The following is a 21532-nucleotide window of genomic DNA, read 5'->3' on the forward strand; positions in this document are numbered from 1 at the left end:
CCTTTACTAGCTTCTTTAATTTCTTAGATACTCATAGATCCAAAGATCTATGCTATAAAAAGATACTTAAATCCAAAGATATTCTAGCTCCTTCTAAAATCCAATTCCTAAAAAAACTTCTAAAATAAAAACTGATTAGAGAACTCTTTAAAGATAAAATTCGACACCCCCCCCTCAAAAAAACCAAAAAACTAGACAATAGCAGAGAAATTTAGAATGTGTTAAGAAATATTAGTTTTATTTTAACCAGTTTTCACAGCTGAATATTTATTCTATAAAAACTTTACAGATTGTACAGTTTATATATAGTTCAACTACTGAACAAAAAAAGTAGGTCCCACAGATGCAAAAATACTGTACCAATCCAAGGTAAAGGCAGATTTACACACTGTACAGCTCTCCACAAGGAAGGGGAGGTGGTCAGTTCCAAGTACAAACTTCAAAACTGTACAAAAATAAGGTTTGATTTTATTTCATTCTTCATACATTCAATACGTTGCAAGCACAAATGCCCAACTAATAATAGGCATCTGTAGTCAGGAATCAGTAACCACTCCTGAAAGGAATGCAAAATATGTCTATTTACACAGGGCACTCTTGTACACCATACTGTATACAGTATATAGTGTATACATAAAAAGCATTACATGTCTAATATAAGGTAGTTTTTTGAAAGGAGTTTCTGCATTTAATAGTGTGCCAAAAGAATTTTAACTTATTAAATAAAATATATTCTAAGTGAACCTAGAAATTACACTTTATGAACATAAAATGATGTTTTTTTTTGTTTTTGTTTTTGGTGTAATACATCAATTAAAACTGCAAATAGAAAAACAAAACTGTATATAAAGTAGTATTCTCACCCAGTAACAAGAAGCACTTATGTAGTTATTCTTCAAAAAAGTCAGGAAAACTAATTACTTTTAAAACCCACTAAGACTAACTTATAACTTAGATATCCATACATAAGATATTCAGTGATTCACTAATACTGCAAAACAAGCTTTCTTCTAGAGACAGTGGTTTCTTCATGCTAACTGGGTAAGAACTGGACATGTCTTCAAAAAAGGGCTTACTGAGTATATATCCTGAGCACACATTCAGTTTTGGAGATATGTTCATCATTTAACTTCTCATTAGAGGGGTATAAACTAAAGTCTAAGACTTATTTTGATTTACAAATTCCATCCTCTGAGGTATTTGCACCTTCTTGGAAACACTCAGCCAACATCTCTGATCTTACTTAGTGAGTGGGCAAATGAGGAGGGGAAGGATGGGAATGAGGGTGGGGAGTGGGGAGGAGGCTGGCTCATACCCGTTTTGACTCTGTATTCTAGGAGAAAAAAAATGAGGAAAACAAACATTATTCTAGATTTTTCCTGCCACCCAGAAAACAACAAACATCATTCAATCCTTTCTTCGTTATACAGTACTAGCCAAAGACAAAAAAAAAAAAAAAAAAAATTAAGAGATTCAAAGAACTGTCTGGTGCTCAACATTATAACTTTTCAGTTTGTGTGTGTACACTTATTTCATATAAAATAATTATATTGGGATAAAGGCGCTTTGTTTGCCCTTTTTTCTTTTAAAGGATACAGTACTTTAAAATACTCCTTGATGGTAAAAGCTTGACCTTTTCCAGTCTTATTTGCAAGCTTTTTTTTTTTTTTTAAGCTATGAGTAAACTTGTTTCTGGATTTTAAATGAGTGATGGCATCTCTGAGCCACTGATGTCCCACTAAACACAGTTCCAGTGTCATTTTTGCCAATCAAAATTCATCAATTTTCCTTTGCAAGTATTTCAACATAGAGTCCATTCCTTGGGCAGAACCCCAGATTTTCTTCAAAACATCACATTCCTTTTCATTTGCTTGTTCTAAATCCACCTTCATGATACTGCGTACTAAAGCTTTGGATTCTTCAAGTACCTAGGTCAAAGAATAACATTCTATAAGTAATGGGCAACAACAAGTACATCACTGTTTAACTTCCTGAACTGACATGGACAAAAATACTAAGTAATAAAAAGAAAGAAGATCATCAGGTCACCAAAGTATCTAGGAGAATTCCTCATAATGTATGCAGACAAATGTCAAAACAGAACAGAATATTTTATATTTTTAGATTACAAATAATTTCAAGATAGCTATCAAACTATGAAAAAAGTTTTAGGTTCCCAGTATGGTTCTGATTATATTGCCACTATACATTGAATACAAATCTCAAATATAATGCTATGGTTGTTCTGGACTGAAACAAAACTCTGTAAATTCTGAATAGCATCACTTATGTACAGCTCACTGAATAATATATCGTGAAATTAAGTGTCCTAATCCTTTGAACTAATTTTGTACTAATCACTTCAAGTGAAGAAAACTCCGAATGTGTTTGTTGACTGAGTGTCTTCTAAATCAAAACACTTTCATGGTCTTTAGAAATAGGATGGATTTTCATTTCTTAAGAAGGGGTATTGATAATTCAAATTTTTTCAGTGATTATATGATACAAATGTTGAGACTTGGGGAAAAATAATTTTATTTTGCTTCTTGGTTATAACTCATTTTACAGTTAAAAGAATGAATGTGATTTAGCATAATTTGAAATTTTATAAGAAGATCAATTGTGAGAAACAGAAACAGAAAATCTTGAACTATGAGTGTGCAACATTCTTATGCTTGAAGATGGTTTAGGGCATTGGTTCTCAAAGTCTGGTCCAGAGCATCCTCGGAATCTCTGAAATCCCTTCATAGAATTTACAAATTCATAATTGGTTTTTATTTTTAATGTGATCAATATCTATAACTATTACCCACATAAACAAAAACTCTTTGGACAGATCCTCAATCATTTTTAATAGGATAAAGATATTAGAAACAAAAGTTTGAGAACCACTGGTTTAGGGCATTCTCATTTGGGAAAATGATTTTAAAATAATAGATGTGACAATAACTTATACAAAGGTATCAACTATTGGATACTTTAGAGCTTAAGTCAAATAGTAAACTGCTAACAAAGAAGATTAGATATTACTACAGATTCCATTGCTTTTTCATTTTATACTTTATTTTTTCATCTGGAAAATGAATCAATTTTAAAAAAATTCTCCAAACCAGAAATATATCTATGAGGATTTGTGAGAAAAGCTTTTTTTTTTTTTTTTTTTTGTCTCTATGCTGATTTCCATTTTCACAACAAATTCTAAGGTTCCTGCCTCTTCCTCAAATGATGAGAGGAAATTTTATACTGAAATTAGGACAGAAATACTAATTAGAATAAAAGACTAGAAGGTGTCAATTCTTGGTTGATTTCTATTCTAGTTTTAAATTTGAATGCGAGTGTTGTTTTGTTTAATTACTTTAAAGCACTTCAATATGAATATAATTTTCATGGACACAGATCACTACCCTTTTAAGAATTAACAGATGGTCTTTGAGAATTGTTGTGACCAAAATAATCTTGCAGTCAACCGGTCGAGAGTATAACTTTTGACAACCAGACTCATAATAAGGCATCAATTGGTGAGATTTGTAATAGAAAAGTGCTACATACAAAAAAAAGTAAAAATAATGGCATATTTATTGAAAGTATTCCTTCCCTCGTTCAGAAAACCTAGTGTTTAGGAGGTGTTAATTCAAGTTTTTGAAATAGGGTTCTCAGCTCTTTTAAGAAAAATGCCTTAAGTCCTAAGAATAAAATATCATATGTAAGAAAACAAACTTACAACTGAATTACATGTGACAAGTTCCTTAATTCGAACCATTACTTCCTGTGTGAATGTCCCCGGCCAAAACACTTGAGAGACCAGTCCTTTGGCACAAGCCTCTTGTGCAGTCAATTTCCTTCCACTGAATAACATTTCATTTGCCTAAGGGAAAGAAAAGTTAGGTCTGATATGAAATGAAATGGACTGGGTGGGAATGATTCAAACTAAAATATACACCCCTCAGAAAATCCAAACCAAAGATGAATTTTAAGAAAATGTCTGTCCTTTAGATAAATTCTTGGGGTGACATGTTCTAGCATCTGATCCAAATAGCCATTACCAGAATTACTTTACCAAGTATAAAACCAAATCATTTATAAAACAAGTAATGAATAAACAGTTGAAAAACATTAATGATACAGTATATAAAAAAGTTCCTTCTGACAAGAAATAATACTTTTAACTAGGCAATGTTTCAAAAATTGATTTGCTTTTCATTTGAAAACTTGGCACATTTCATTAAAATCACAGTTAATGAAAAGTCTGACTATTTTCAGAATTAAAAGAAGCTGTTTCTGTTTCTCCTAATTACACAGTTCAGAGGATCTCCTCTTTTGTTGCAAGGTATCACCACAAGTATGTGGTTGTGGTAGTGTTCTTCTCAATGAACTGATCACAACCTCTAAAATCTACTAACTGTAAACAGCAAAATGTTAAGTTTAAATTTTATTTGAACTATTTAAATAAAGAACAAAGCAATTACTTGTCTTCAATTCCCTTTTGAATTGATTTCTCATCATAGGTAACATTAAAGAATAACTCAATAAAATGGAACCTGTTAGCTAAATACATAAAAGATCAAGGTAATAAACCCTTTAACCTAACATAAAAACAAAAGACCACCTAAAAACCAGATGATTTATTTTATATGTAGTAGGTTTTCTGCTGTTGTTGTTCTATGATTAACACTATAATGCATCTAATGCTAAATTTCTTAAATAATGTTTGGTGAACTGAACAAAAATTTTCTTTGGATAACTGGTTTCCTTTGAAATCTTAGGCTTATATATTGGAAAGTATACTGACAAGGAATCCATAAGGCTTTACCACAGAGCAAAGGGGGCCCAGATGAGGGAAAAAAAAAAAAAAAAAAAAAAAGGTAAAAAATTAGCAGCTGAAACTTCATAAAAACATGTTATCAGGTCCTTAAATGAGCAAATTTCCTATAAAAAAGATTCATTGTTTTTTATGAAAAGTCAAGTGCCAAGTGTTCTCCTTAAACAGTTATTCTGTTGCTAAGTATGACATATATATATTTTACCTACAACTGAAATATTTTCTTGAATTTGGACTGCAATTATTCTGATTTCCCATAAAATGCAGAAAATATGGACTCAAGGATGGATATACATGGAACGAGATTATGAGTACACTAAGACAATTTTAAAGTAAGTTTTCTCCCAAATGGCAACACTATCATTAACATATTGTTGCATTCATATTGTGTAATTTGCCCTGTACTTGCATGCACGGTAGATTATAGCAGTTAAAAACAATTTTAGTAATTACAATAATCCGTGATATCTGGGAAAAAAAAAAAAAAAAAGAAGATAGCAGGCTCCAAGTACCTTTAGCTTCGTCTACTGCAAAAGCCTATTAATATGTTCTTCCTGATTCAAGTTTACAAACTCAAGACATGCACTTATATACCACCCCACACACACCATCTTTTAATCGCATAATAATAACAGCATAATAATTCAAACTTCTCTAGTATGAAGGAAATGGGGGGAAGGGTAGCAAATCATTTTACAGAAATTCTCCAGATCACAAGGGCCTTGTGGCCCTAACCTATAATGTGGAAAGGATAATTACATTCTCCAAACAACTGCTTGATATTTTTCAAAATGGACCATCCTAATACTCTCTTTGATAAGCCCCACTGGTTCACTCTCACATCTAGGACAAACACCCTATCACCGGACCTTTAATGCTACTCCTAACCTGGAAACAACTAAATTTTCCAGATTTTGTTAGTCCCTTCCATATTGGCCTTTCTTGCTATGCCTCAAACACAATTCCCATTTTATCAGCTGGACCCAATGGTACTTCAATTCTACCTCTAAGAAACCCAAATTTCCATCAAGGCTCAGTGTAAGCACTACCTTCTATAAGAAGCCTTTCCCGAGTCCTAAAAGTTACTATTCTAAGTTTCTCTTCTTCTCCTCCAGTTACAATATATGTTCTTTGAGGAAAAAGGCTGTTTTATTCTTTTTGTATTTTTAGTGGCTAAGCACACTACTTGACTAACAGTAATGGTAGCTACAAGTCTGAATACATCAATGGATACATGAATTTATTGATGAGTATTCTTTTCTAAGAATACAAATTTTAACTTATCTGTTCCTGTGAGATTCTCACAGGAACAGACGAGATTCTGTCCATGCACTCCTAGAAATCTTTTGAGGACAACCTAAGCTAATCAGCTAGAAACTTTCCTCTTTTTATTTTCTGTAAATATCAGTGCTGCATTTGGACTGTCCATCTGCTAATCGTCCACACTTCCTACATGAGCACTCCTTTATGGAATATAATTTATTTTTTAATACATTTTACCTACAGTCCATCATTGGAAATATGTTGGAACCTACTGGTTTCCTACTATATGCATCTCTATTGCTCTAAAATTAGGATCATGTCATCTCCAAATAGGATGATTTTGTGAGAGAGAGTGTGTGTATGTGTGTGTGTATGGGGGGGAGGTAGATAGATAGATGAGGGATGCTTTATTCTGTCTAGAAAAATCTTCAATTTAGATCTAATGTAAGGCATGAGAATGATGAACAAATTAGGTGAGCATGTATTTAAGCTTAATGGCTTCTTTGAGAGTTGCCTTTATGAAGGATTTTTATAGGGACTCTGAAATATGTTTTATAGTCTTTCCTCTTTACTAGATCTTCATCTAGATAACACTTGGAAATTGGGTAGCAAAATCAGCAAATGCTTTCTCCTGAGACCTCTTTTATTTCTTTAGACTATTCTATTAGTGATTTCATAAGTTCCCCTATCTTCCCATCATCTCTTATGTAGTAGTTGATTCTTCTTTTTAAAAAAATAACTTTAATTAATATCTTTTGGTTATTTATATTACCCAAATTTCTCCCAATATGCCTTCTCAGAAAATCAGCTCATATAACAAATAACAAAATTGATCAATAAAATCTGAAAATAAGTGCACTATTCTACATCTGTAAAGAAGCAATTTTTGAAGCCAGACTTGTTCTTGAAAATTCCCTTTTATTTTCCATTATCTTTCCACTTAGTCTATAGTCATTGGTTTATTGGGATTACTTTCTATACTTATTTCATTTTGCATCATCTCCATGTAAATGTTTAAATGCTTCTCTATATGTACCATATTCTTTGTTTCTTATAGCATATGAATATTCCTTTGTATTCATGGATGGCATTTTGTTTATATGCTATTATGCCCCAGTACATAGTAGGTGCTTAATAAATACTGTTAGCAATTGTTCTTCATAACAACTACATTTTAGTTAATCTTTGGTTATAACCCATGCTAGAATTAGATGAAGATGTGCTTAAACACATCAGACTCTGATATTGTTTTCATCATTCACAATTAAGTTTCATGTTTATTATGATAATAAATTTCACAGCACTGTGTGTTTAAGTCCCGTTCCCCCCCTTCTCCCCTCCCAGGAAGAATTTTTAAAAATTTTATTTATGTAATCTAAATAGAATATAGGCTTTGGGCTCTCCTCTCTTAAACCTACACATATTTAACAATATATTGTTAGCTTCTCATGTAAAATTTAGAGTACGTAGAGACAAGTTAAAATATATGGACAATATCGAAAACCCAAAACAATCACTTGTTGAGAAATTTAGGATCAACCAATATGAACATGTAAACATACAAGGGGAAAAAAAGCACTTTTTATAAAGTTGTGAATGTTCATTTTAGTTCTTTTTTTTTTAAAACGTGTAATTTAAAGTGGTAGTAAAATCAAATTTCCCTGCTAGTCTCTGCTTTAAACTTATTCCTGTTTTCTTTTGAGTAGATTTTGTTTCACTGACATTCTTTTCTACTCCCATTTTCCTTATGACAAATGTCTGGTCAAGCAAGACAAATCAAAATAATCACTATGTCTGAAAATAAATTTTACTCATTTCACTTTTTTTGATCATTGTCTCTTAGCTAAAGAGGTAGGAGTGTATTTCATACTTGGTCTTTTTTCTGCAATCACAATTAGTCACACTACAATAATCAGAATTCTGAAGTTGTGTGAAATTCTTTTTTTAAACTTTATTCTAGTCCCTGTATAAAGTATTCAGATTCTGTTCATTTTATTCTGCTTCAGTTCAAAGAAATTTTGCTGAGGATCTCTGAACTCATCCCTTTCTCCATTTTATATTTATATACCATGTTTATTGCCCAATTGAAGAGCACTTACAAAATTAATCTAGGTCACTGCCACAACAAATATGTTGTTATAAATATTTTTGTATATGTTATTCATTTTTATAAATGATTTTGTGACATTTTATTTATAATTCTAAACTGCTTACTAGAAGAGCTTGACCAAATTCCTAATTTCTCAAAGTCAATCTGCCCAATTTTCTATTTCCATCAGTGTGAAAATTGAAAGGACCAACATATAAATAAAATACACTTTATTTTGTTTTATTGATCAGATTAATCCTCAGGAAACTGAGTTATTATTAGGTGACTTTCAAGCATTATAAAATTCACAAGACCTTATAATATAGTTGGAATAGATTTTGAGAGCAGCCACAGTCACACCACAGAGGAGAAGAATAAAATTATGTGGAGGGGACTGAAGGAAATAAAATGAAATTTAATGGTGACAACTATCAAATTATGTAATTGGTTTCAAGAAAAACTATCCAGGAATTATATGGAAGAGATATGGTTAAAATGTGGTTCATGTGAGAAAGTCCTAAATGTTTTAATAGACTGCAAGTTCACTCAGTAGTGTGACAAAAGTCAATTCAAAAAATGCTTCTCAAATTAGAAGACAAAAACATTTAACTTGTTCATTAGTCTGACATAAGAAATGCAACAGTACTAACTAAAAATGAACTAAAAACCTTGCAAAAGTTTCCCTCTTCTCTCCACTTACATGGTAGCCATGCTTGCAAAGTTATCAGCATTTCTTGAAAGGAAAAATACAATACTTTACTGATTGGGATCCCTGTTTTCAACTTCTACCTCCCTCCAACCTATTTTTAAGACACAATTGACAAAACAATTTTTCTTAAAGTAAGTGATGACATTTTGACTCCTCTACTACTCATGAAGTTTCAGTAGATCCCCATTAATTACCTTAAGGTTAAATAAGACACTATTCAGTTTACTATTGGCTAATCTCAGATATCTCCAGCCTTCTCATTCACATACTCAATGCTAGCAGCCAAACTTGCCTACTTGTTATTTCTTCAATTTTTGCATTCCACATGTCACTTCTTTAAGACTCTCTTCCCTATTTGAATGCCCTCCCTTCTTAGGTGCTCTGCGGCTCTTATGAACCTCACCTATATGAAGGTAAGCTCAGATTCTTGATTCCTATAATCAATAAACATTTATTATGTACTTACTATGTGTCAAAGAGTTATATGTACTATATAGTAAGTTCTGCAGATACAAGACAGTCCTTGATTTCAGAAAGCTTATAATAGGGAAGATAACATGCAAACAAATATATACAAAGAAAATAACATACAGGATTAATAGTAAATAATGAACAGAGAAAGTACTAAAACTGGAAGATAAGAGTAGATTCCTGTAGAAGTTTGAACTTAATGAAAGTTAAGATAATCAGTAATTTGAAGCAAACGACAGAGAATGTATCCAGAGCTAAGATGAACTGCACTGTATATGACAGGGAGTTAAGATACAGAATGTAGAAAAGTAGGAGGGGAGATAGGCTATGAAGGGCTTTGAATGACAATGGAAGCATTTATATTTGCCCTTGGAGACAACAGGAGGCTGATAGAGTTACACTGAGTGTGAGGGTCATAGAGTATGAGTGCTCATAACATAATTCAGACATGTGCAATAGGAAAATCACTTTATTGCCTGAATGTAGAACGGGGTGAAGAAAGCAGATTTACCAACAAGCTACTGCAATGGTCTAGGCTTGAGGGCATGAACTCAAAAGATGAGAATATCAGAAAAGAAAAGGAGGTCTATTCAAGAGACACTGTAAAGGTGAAAACAACAGATCTTGGCAATACCTCAGAAGGAAGAATAAGGGAATTTTAGAATTCTTGAACATAAAGGGAGCTTATTTATGAATGACTGGCAAGATTGTTGCTATAAACATTTTTGTGTGTGAATAAAACAAAATACACATCTAAATAAATAAATAAATGAATAAATGAATAAATAAAATGAGTAGATTAATGGACTGGGTGGTTGGGATATTTGTTGAATATTTCTCAATGAGAAAAATATACAACAAATGACTCAGTTATCTGAAATGAGTGGGGTTTGTGGAGAGTGATGTTACGGTAAACAAGTTAATATTTTTTAATGTAACCAGGATGGACACCTTTCTGAAGGTGTCCTAGTAATCCTTTAAATTATCCTAGTAAAAAAAGAATACCTAGAATACCCTTTTCTCAAGAATTCAGTCATCAATATGAGTAATTTTCTGCCATAATATAGTATATGCTATACATTAAAATAATGAATATCTTCAAAGTAGAGAGCTGTTGTGATTAGTATTTTTTCCTGCAGCCCCCCTCAGGGTGTTCTATTTATGCTAGACATTCTAGCTCTATTGTTGACCAGTGTTTTTCCTTTCTTTTTTTATCTTATCTTTTGGGAAGTGATCTGACCAATGTAACCTCTAATTGGAAATAAAGAAACTCAGGTTCTAAAAACCCCATACTGTTTTTTGTCAGTCTTTTTTATGTAAAATTGATTCAACAAGTGATACTGTTATGCAAACCACAGTACCAATACAGGGCCAGGCAAGCAAAGGAATCAAGAAATATTCAATCAATTTTTCCATTATTTATGAAAAAAACCAAAACAAAATAAAAACAAACAAAAAAAACCCACCAAAACCTAATAATGAACACAAAATGATTTTTAAACAGCTAAAATAAAACTCATAGAATTCTTTATATTTTAATTAGGTAACCACACTGAACATTCTCTGTATAACGCATGATACAATAAAGATACTCACAGATGCCAGTCCCATTATCTTCGGGAACATAAGTGATGAACATCCATCTGGACTCTGCCCAAATGTAGTATATGGTGTTTGAAACCAAGCCTTTTCATTAGCCCAAACTACATCACAAAGAGGCAATATGGATGCTCCAAGTCCAATGGCAGGGCCATTTACTGCTACAATGATGGGCTTCTTAAACTGTATAAAGGTATTTACAAAGTTTCTTAAGGGAGTGGGGGGCGGGAAGGAGATAGAGAGGGGAAAAAAAAGAAAAAAAGATTATTCAGTATTTTGTCTTTAGAAACAAAAGCCTACCATAATGATAATTAATTTTATGAATAGCGTAATAGAAATTACTCTTTCATTTAAAAAAAATTTTTACGATACAGCACTATTTAATATTTGTTAAAATGTTTATAATAACTATAAAGTACAATATAAAATAAAACTTGTGACACCAAAACAAAAATGACAATGATATTCAATGGTAGTCTTTCTATTTGTGGGACCTAGAGCAAAGAGAGATTAAATACTTACTCCCATAACCCTAAGAGCAAATTCAACAGACTTTACATTGGAAATATGAAGGTAAATGAACCTGAAGCATATTATGTACTAATATATGGAGTTTTAAAAAATATGGTAATAAAGATTTCTTTAGGGTCCATGTGCTTAGCATAGTTACATTTCTAGATATGATATAACTAACATACAGATAATAAAAACTCAAGACATTCTTAAAAAGGTAACAACAAAGTCACAGACCATACTTAAGCCCACATCAAATCATTGTATGATACAGATTGTACTAAATAGTGTAGTATAAAATGGCACATTAAAGCTATAGTAATTGAATTGAAGCCAGAAACCAATAAACACTTCATGGAAGAGTTAGGATTTAAAATAAAGTTGTTGTTCAGTTGAGTACCACTCTTCTTGATGCTATGAACCACAGAATGTTAATGTCCATGGAATTTTCTTGGCAAAGAAACTCTCCTGGAATGAGGAAAAAGCTTGCCTCAGATCACATACCTAGTGTCTAAGGCCAAATTTGAACTCAGGGGTTACTGACTCCAGGGCCCAGTGCTCTATATCCAACCGGGTTCAACTAGCTGCCTTTAAACCTTACCAGTTACTGATGTTTTCTTTCTTTTATGGTTTGGGTACTGAGAATCAATGAGGCAGCAGTCCTTTTCTAATTTGGAAATAGAGATGTCATCCTCAAAATAGGTTTGCATAGGAAAAAAAAAATCACTTTTCTTTTGTTTGTTTCTTCAGCTACTGTAATGTTAGCCTCAACTCAAAATAAATGATCTTTCCACAGCTCACATAAACTTTAGTCCTGACACAATGACACTATGAACTCGGAAAATTTTACTTTCTAAATTAAATTTTCAGCCATCTTTTATTTATTTTTTTTTGGGGGGGGAGATTAGGAAGGGGTGATTTACTTCAATCAACATACACTTGTAGAATTTTATCTCTTGATATATCATGACTCAATTTATGCCCTTATTGTCCATCATAACAGCAACATAAATTCGATTTTCAAACTTGGGTTGGAGATTATATAATAATGCAGATGAACAGAAGTTATGTAAAACTGCAAGAACCTGGTTGTCATTTAGTGAGTTGGTTTTCTTTGTATGATCTAGTAGTAGTAGGATAGAGAAAAGAAGTACAAATATCCCAAATAAAGAAGATTCCTTTTCAGCCCAATTTAGTTCTGTATTAAATTATAAAACAGTACTTTTTACACTGGATTCTATAACTAGGCAGAAGCTCTCAAATTAAGAAACAGAAATAAACTACATAAGGATTCTAAGAAAAAACAAAAGGAGAGAAGCATTCTCCGAATTTTATTATCTCACAATTTTCTCAAGTTTCAACTGCTTCTTTTCAATGCCACCCCACAGTTCCCTCAGCCACCCTTAGGTTTTACTTCCACCTCAGTTATTCAGGACCTTTTTATGCAATGAGACTAAACTCATTTAATGTGTGAGTCTGCAATAAGAATTCCTAAATGAGAGGGCCTGCGGCATTGGTTTGAAAGATCACATTATATAAAGAATCAATTTTTTTAAACAGACTCTTGAGATAAGTATAGACAACTTTCATTAAGCTACCTCTGTTCTGAAACCTCTTGATTATGGGTCAATGACATACAGAAATAAATTCCCTATGCTCTGTTACTGAGCACTCTTGAGTCAGCAACTGCCAAAATTGTAGACTATGTAAGATAAAAGGTCATATCAAAATTAGTAGTGCAACTTAAAAGCATCAGAGAAACCTTCAGACAATGATTAGAATAGAGTTTTTCTTCTTTTATCCGTAAGGAAGGGATCAAAAAGATTGCTACTTTGCTTTTGTGAGATATCTGAATTTTAATATGATAAAGGAATTTCTTGGAATTGAGTTGTATTTTCTTATCAAAAACAACCATATGATCCTGGGCAGATTATAGGTAATTTCAATCTACTTCTGTTTTATCAAACAAGTGGTTATTTCTGAAAAGATGACTAAACATTGGTAGAAATACCTGCTTTCTTTTTAGAGTCAGAAAATCCAACTGCCCAACCACATTCATGTGTATTCTCAAGATTGCACAAATAAATATAGCAGTCAAAGAAATCCAATTAGTTTAACATAAACTAATCATGTCAAAATAGTCTGGCAGTAGGAGGTTGCTGCTGGATGCAAGAAGGCTTGGGAAGTGGGAACCTCATACTTGAGTTTTTGTACTATTCCTCTCAATAGGAAGAATATGAGGTTGATGTCAATTGAATGAGAACATAATCAAAATTACTGCTTTCATGCTCAGAAGATACACTTTTAGAGGACACAATGAAGACAGAAACTTTCATCAAGTCTCTGAAGCTTGAAAATATGCAAGCTCAAATTAGGCAAAAGGCAGTACATTTAAGGTTAAATATCAATTCACTGATTCTAAGGTATTTCATCTGCACAAAAACCCCTCCAAATTAATGACGATTCCTCTAATACTTCCTAAGACTTAAAAAATAAATGCAAAGCTCACATTGTCACAAATTTTTAAAAGCTTTTGACTATGTAATTTTAAATTTTAAAATTTAGTATTTCATAGCTTCTATTCCAAAAAAATTTTAAATGATTTAAAAAAGATACTGCCTTAACTATTCAAGAAACATGTACTAATATTAAAATCTAATGTTAGCCTATGAAAGTAACAAAATAGCATAGCATAGAAGTCCTCCTTAGGTGTTTATAATCCAATACTACACTATAAAATTAATTTAAATGCAAATGAATAAGCTGAAAGGTCAAGTGAGTCTAGCGTAACTGATTACTGTTTCTAAGATTTAAACAGAAGCAAAAAAATTTTATCTGGTCAGACTGAAGTCCATTAAAAAATTTAGTTCATTAAATTCATTAAAATAGGCAGTTTAGTTTTGCAAAATAAAACAAAACAAAAACAGCCCCCCCCTCCAAAAAAAAAAACAAAACACAAACAAACAAACCAAATAAACATGAGTCTACAAAAACATGGACAGATTTGTTCTGGTGCATCTATGATTAAAAATATATATATTTTTGCCAACGAGAGAGGTTCCTATTTAATTCTCTCTTCCTTGTTTTTTAGATTACCAGAACTTATGTCAATAAAACCCCCAATAGCAAACCAGCATGATGGAGAGGGCTGCAACTAGGCAGTAAAACCAAGAAGAAGGGGACTAGGACGAGTAATTATCCAAGTTTTAAAAAAAGGGAAAAGAACACAGTTTCATACATGACCTGTAATGCTATCAGAAAAGGTATGTGAAGCCTTAAATCTTAAGCCTTTAATTTTTTCAAGGAGGAAAACAGCAGAAAATACAGGCTGTAACAAAAATTCTTATGTTGACTATAACCAGAAAAAAAAAATGGACTAAACTCTTTCAAATTTGGCTTCAGTCTCAAGTAAAATGATACATGCTTTCAAATTTATAATATAAGTCATGCCAACTGATAGGTGATCAAAGGATATGGGCAGTTTTCAGATGAAGAAATCAAAGCCATCTAAGATCATCATGTGAAAAAAGGCTCTTAAATCAATTCTGATTACAGAATGCAAATTAAAATAATTCTTAGGTATCACCTCATACCTGTCAGTTTGACTAATATAACAGAAAAGGAAAATGACAAATGTTAGAAGGGATGTAGGCAAATTGAGATAGTAATCCCCTACTGGTAGATCAGTGAATTGAACCAACCATTCTGCAGAGCAATTTAGAATTATGACTAAGAACTATTGATCCAGCAATACTACTACTATGTAGATAAACCAAAGAGATCATAAAAAAGGAAAAAAAAAATCCAACATGTTTTGTGATGGCAACAAATTGGATATTGAGGGGATGTCCATCACTTGGGGAATGGCTAAACAAGTTGTGGTCTTTTATTATAATGGAATATTATTATGCTAAAAGAAATATTGAGCAAGCTAGATTTCAACAAAATTAGAAAAGACATATATGAACTGAAGCAAAGTGAAATGGGTAGAACCAAAAGAATATTGTACACAGTTATACCAATACTGTACGATGATCAACTGTGAAAGATTTAAGCTCTTAAGCACTACAATGACATAAAACAATTCCAAAGGATTCATGATAAAAAATGCTACCCATTTCCACACAAAGAATCGATGGACTTTGAATGCATAATAAAGCAATCTTTTTTTCATTTTTTTTTTAAACTTAGCTTTCCCCTCCTTGGGGGGAGGGGGGGTGTCTATGTCTTCTGTTACTACTTAGAAAAAAAAAAAGTTTAAAATGGCTTTTAACATGTAATTGGCGGGGGGGAGGAGGGGGAGATAAAATTTTTTTTTTAAAAAAATGCTATGTTCTAGGGATAAAAAGAAAAAAACAAAACCAGTAGAGAGAATCACTTGGTCTTAGAATGTAATTAGAGTAGAAAAATAGTAAGTCTTAGAGAATGACAAATTAATTTTGTCATCTCTGATTTTCAATAATATTTTCTAGAGCATATGTGATCAATATAACATACATAAAATATGTTAAGTTTTTGAAATCAATAATTTGTAGAAAAGTTTTGTCATTATATGGTTCTAGGAAAACCAACAAAACTAAGAATTTAGTTGGTAATTCCTTTAAAAGGAACATTCTAGATAATTTACAGAAATCCTGCTATACTACAGAATCTTTTATTGATACCAAATATAATTCAAAATAGCTACAGGGGTGGGGGAAAAACTCAATGTGTTGGTCTATTTGATGTTCAAAATTATTTATTACAACAAATGATTTGCAAAAATAATAGATAAATCCATGATCTATCAAAATCACCCTGATTAAGCTGGTTTTGAAAAGTATATGCTCTAATAATAAAGTAAATACAAAGTATGTAATTTTTAATTTTTTATGGGAAGAATAGAAGGACTATAGGGATTAAAGAAATATTTCTATTGAGCCTAATAGCACCTTTTTATATTTATGTATAAAAGAACGAAAAAAATCCATCACTTCAACAATGATAGCTTTTTTTGAGAACATTGTTCTGTGTGCCGTACATAAATTTATAGATTTCAGAGACAGAAAGGAACTTTGTTTAGAAGGTCCTTCACTTGACATTAGAAAGTTCAGATCTAGAGAGTAAATGACCTGCTTAAAACTACAAAGGAAATGACAAGAGCCACGAATGGAGTTCAATTCCAAAAGAGTTTTTTCCTCACTTAGCTTTGGGAAATAAGTTGTATTTGAGTATATGCTTGAGTATAAGCTATTCTTGAAGATGAGAACTTTCTCAGAATCATAGACTCTGTAGAAACATCAGCTGTATGGACAAGTACCTCAACTATGCTAGTGAAATCAATAATTCTGCCAATTAAATTACTCTGACTACCAAGTTTGTTTCTATAGAAAGAGATAGCAACAATTGTAACATATTTTATATATAAGGCTTGTTTCTGAAACTATACTTTAAAATAGAATAAGGGAAAATACCGGACACATATTACAGGAAAAAACAGCTTATTACACATACCTGATAGCTTCAGCCATCTTAGTGCTTTCTCTTTTTCTATCATCTGTTAAACGCCGAATGAAATAAATAAAATCAAGACCACAGCAGAAGACACTCCCAACTGCACTAAGGAGCACAAGCTTACTGTCATCAGCAGCAGCTGTGTTCAGTGCGCTCTGGACCTCCTTCATTACCTTTTAAGAGAGTCAAGTAAAACTTGAAATCAAACATAGGTCTCCTTAATAGAAGCAATAAAGGATCTTTAAAATTATGATGAAAAATGTTCATTAGAATGAACAAAATAATTACAAATGTCAACACACATTAAAACTGGTTGGGATGATGTTTTAAATTAGAGAAATATTTTTTAAAAGTTCATAGAATTCAATCAGAGGGAGTGAGTTTTCTTTACTTCCTACAAATGCTTTTATAATATATGCAGATTTTAAAAAATGGGTTTTAAAATAATTGTAAATTTCTCATTTTCCAAACAGTGATGGGAAATGTCAAATTATGTTCACACACAAAAAATATAAGTCATAAATATAAGTCCTCAAAAATCACAGAGCAGTATATTGATTATTCAGGGTGACTCTTAGCTGATGATGCATTTTTAATATTCATTTGACATTTCTATATTTTGGTCAGCAGGTGGCATATGCAACCAGTGCACAGAAGCAATTTCAGTTCTATTCAATGAAATCACCAAACAGGATATGAATCAAAATAATCCAATTATTTAGTATAATTTCATTACCTTAGGAGTTTAATTTTAGAAAGGCAGAAAACTATTTAAAAATGATTAACAAGTATCTATCATGATGTAAACAGTGAAGCAATAAAATTCCCTAGGGATGAAAGGCAGAATGGGGATTATTTATAGTTTTTGACCCAGAAATCCCACAATGAGGCACATATCCCAAAAGGAGCTCAGAAACAGAAAGGTCCCATATACACCAAAAACACTCACTGTAGCTTTTCTGTACTAAAATAACAAGCAACAAAATAAGTAACATGATTGGAAGAATTCTAAGCAAATTGTATTATGTTAATTTATTGGGTTGGAATTGAGAAGAATGAAAATGAAGAATTCAGGAGAGGGAAAAATTTATATAAATTGAAAATGAAATAGAATCAGAAAACATGTCTAAAATAATTTAAATGAAGAAAAAATAAACTGAAACTAAGATGGTTCCAGTCTCCCTTTGCTCACTGCAGAGTTGAGGGGCCAAAGATATAAGATATTGGACATATGAACTTTTATCTTTTCAAATCTTTGTTAAATTTAGCTTGTAGGAAGGGTCAGCTTTAATCATCTTGTTGGAGTTCTGTACCTGAACATCACAGAGAGAAGTACAGCTATGACAGCTAAAAGCCGTTTTAAACAATACCAAGTCCAAATATTGGATAACTAAGACATTATAAATGATCTCAAAAATTCATGTATTTTAATATCTTCCCTACATCCCACAAATAAACTTCGAGTAAGATGGAAAAGTAATGAAAAAAACTTACTACCTTCATCCTTACTGCCTACCCTCACATGAAATGACTCAGAAGGACAATGAGGTAAGAGAAGAAGGTATTGGATAATAGATTGAAAAATTAGACTTCAAGAATTGAAAACTCACCTCTGGGTTTAATGAATTATTTTCTGATGATTTTGTTGATAATAAGATATGGGTGAAGCCATCCTGCTTTCTAACCACAATGTCTCTGTATCTGTAAGCACTTTCAGTTTGTCTCACACTAAAACGCAGCCTTTTGTCAAAAGGCTGGTCTCTTCTGTCGTCAATAAACCTCCTTTTACTGGCTGTCACTGCTGTAACAGATGTTTGTATATTGGTTGTTCCATTGGCTGCTAATGTATCCATAAGGGCAGAGGTACCTGCAAAGTTTTTAAAATTAATAAGTATTCAATGACATTCAACATTTAAGATTCATGTCTAATTTGGAAATTTACTTTTAAAAGCTCAATAGAATAAAGTAAATATTCTAAATAGATTAATACATTTTTAAAAATTAAAACTTGATTATTTAAAATCTGTTTCAATATTTAAGACCTATCTTTCCTAGAAAACATAGTAAAGATCTAGAAGACATAAAACAAAATATTCGATTATTTTCCTTTTTTTATAATATTATGGATCAGCTCAATTATTTTCAAGACATTTTAATTCACAAGTGTGCCACTATATTTTAAAAACATGCTTATAACAATAATTAGCTTTAATACTGTTGGGTTAGATGAATCAAAATCTCCATCAATCTATTTCATCATCTGAAAAAAAGTAGACAATATAATATAAAAAAGCTCTATCTCTTTTTTGGCTCTGAGGCAATTGGGGTTAAGTGACTTGCCCAGGGTCACACAGCTAGGAAGTGTTAAGTGTCTGAGGCCAGATTTGAACTTAAGTTCTCCTGACTTCAGGGCTGGTGCTCTATCCCCCTGCACCACCTAGCTGCCCTATAACAAAGCTTTTTGAACTGAGGGTTATGATTCCATGTGGGATCATGAAAAATTCTGCAACAGTAAAATGTTTCTGATTCCAAGATCAAAATTTATTAAAACTCAAACGCACGATGAATCCAACGTGTTTCTGGCAGCACCTGCTTGTGTTAAATTTCATGATGCCACTATAGCCTTGGTTCTGAACTCACAATACTGCACACTTTGTACTGTGTGCACACATACTACCAAAAACATATCAGATAGGATTCAAGACTAGGCCATGTAAAAATTTCTCTGCTGAAAAGGGGTCACAAGAAGAAAAAGTTTGAGAAATTCTGACCTATAATGTCTATATTACAAGGTACAAAAAGAAACAAAAGAAACATTTTCCTCCCTCCCTCCTTCCCTCCCTCGGTTTCCCCCCATGTTTATTATCTTATCATTTACTCTCATTCTCCACTTAAAAGATATCCTTCCTAATAAAGATAAATAACTAAAAATAAATGACCAGCAAACAAGTCAGACAATAAATGCAATATTGAAGTTATAGTCCTCACTCAGCTTCCTCACTAACAGAAGGAACTGAGTTACCATTTGCTGTTTTTTGGAACAAAAAATTTATTGCAATGAACTCAAGCTGAAATGTCTCTTACTCATGATATAAATTTATTTTCTTTATATTATCACAGTCATTGTTCCCTTGCTTGTTTTTTTAAAGCCTGTAATAATTTAGTCTTCTGATATTTCTCTTAATTTAATATTACTTGTAATACAAAAATCTTATTAAATTGATACATCACAAATTATTTAACCTTGCCCCAATTGAGGGAGACTCATTTTCCTTTGACCCCATTTTCACTAGTACAAAGAATGTGATTATTTTATTATATATAGATCACATCTGTCAGAATCTTTCCTAAAAGAAATTATGAAGTCATCTGTGAATTTGTAGTAAGGTAAAAGAATTGCTAAACTTACATGTTATCTAAATATCATCAGAGATTTGAAGGATTATTCCCTTTCCCCCCACATATATTGGATCATTGGCATTTCCTCTGAAAATTCTGTTTTTGGAATATTTATCTATAATTGCTCTTAATCTTAATTTCAATCTTTTTTCTATTTGGATAACAAGCATTATATTTGATATTTTACTAGTACAAGAAACGCATGGGTGAGTAAACTCCTTTTATTTATACAACTGGGTATGTATTCTGCTCATACTGGCTTCAGTGTCACACCAGCTACCAATCTATTATGTCATCTGGCCTCTTTAGATTTCAAATTTTTCTGAATTGAGAAGTTTAGAGTTGAATTTAGAGAAGTTTAAGAATTCTTTTCTCTCCCTTTCCCCCTCTTGTCCCAATAAGGTTCCTTTTTACGAGCATTTTTGCCAGTGCCAAAGGATTTACATTTTATGTAATCTAAATTGTTTATTTTGTTGCTTATAATCTTTCTACCTATTAAAAAACCCCTTCCTAATAACAAACTTGGAAGAATTCCTAATTTTTATGATAGGACCTTTTCAGTATGTTCTCCAAGATCTTCATTTTTTTAAAAATTAAACTTTGTCTTTTTCAACTAAGAAAAATTTTTTCCCTTCTATCTCATTAAAAACACACCCACACCTACACACATCCACACCCACACACCAGCAAAACTCTTGGTAATACAGTGATTGTAACACAGAATTCCTCTACTCATTCTACAGAAGCTGCCACAAATATTTCCTTACAAAAGCCACTGCCTCCATAATAATATTTGCTATCATCTATAACATATGACAGACAAACCAACGAACTCTCTTCCAATGCATCTTATGTTCTTGTGTTATTAAACACTGACCTGTATAAATTAGCATGATAATTTCCAATTCTAAATTCTATTTTATGATTATGCTACAATTTACTGTCATTTATTGCAAAAATATATGCCATTGTGTCCAATTTTTTTCAACTCTAATCGACTTCATTTTTGACATCAGCATATATCATAGATGAGTATATGTTTCTTTTTAATGTCCTTTATAATATTTATAATCAGAGAACAGAATAAAATTATTTATCATATATTCATAAGAATCTTATATGTCTGAAAAATTGTTGTTTAATGAGAGGAGGATCATTATTATCAGGAAAGACATAA

General features: G+C 31.9%; 1 protein-coding gene across 3 annotated transcripts in view; it reads right to left on the minus strand.

Annotated features, from left to right (window-relative positions):
• Positions 1-210: 210 nt before the first annotated feature.
• The window catches only part of CDYL (chromodomain Y like), a 162311-nt gene continuing 140989 nt past the window's right edge, over positions 211-21532 (minus strand). For all 3 annotated transcript variants that reach the window (XM_051970737.1, XM_051970736.1, XM_051970738.1), the window contains 5 exons: positions 18567-18823; positions 16957-17129; positions 10948-11158; positions 3722-3865; positions 211-1928 (listed from right to left, as the gene is read on the minus strand). In XM_051970737.1, coding sequence (XP_051826697.1) covers positions 1770-1928; positions 3722-3865; positions 10948-11158; positions 16957-17129; positions 18567-18823 — 944 coding nt within the window. In that variant the 3' untranslated portion in view covers positions 211-1769. The remainder of the gene's footprint in view (positions 1929-3721; positions 3866-10947; positions 11159-16956; positions 17130-18566; positions 18824-21532) is intronic.

This window comes from Antechinus flavipes, chromosome 1 (assembly GCF_016432865.1).
Source record: "Antechinus flavipes isolate AdamAnt ecotype Samford, QLD, Australia chromosome 1, AdamAnt_v2, whole genome shotgun sequence".
NCBI classification, from domain to species: Eukaryota; Metazoa; Chordata; class Mammalia; order Dasyuromorphia; family Dasyuridae; genus Antechinus; species Antechinus flavipes.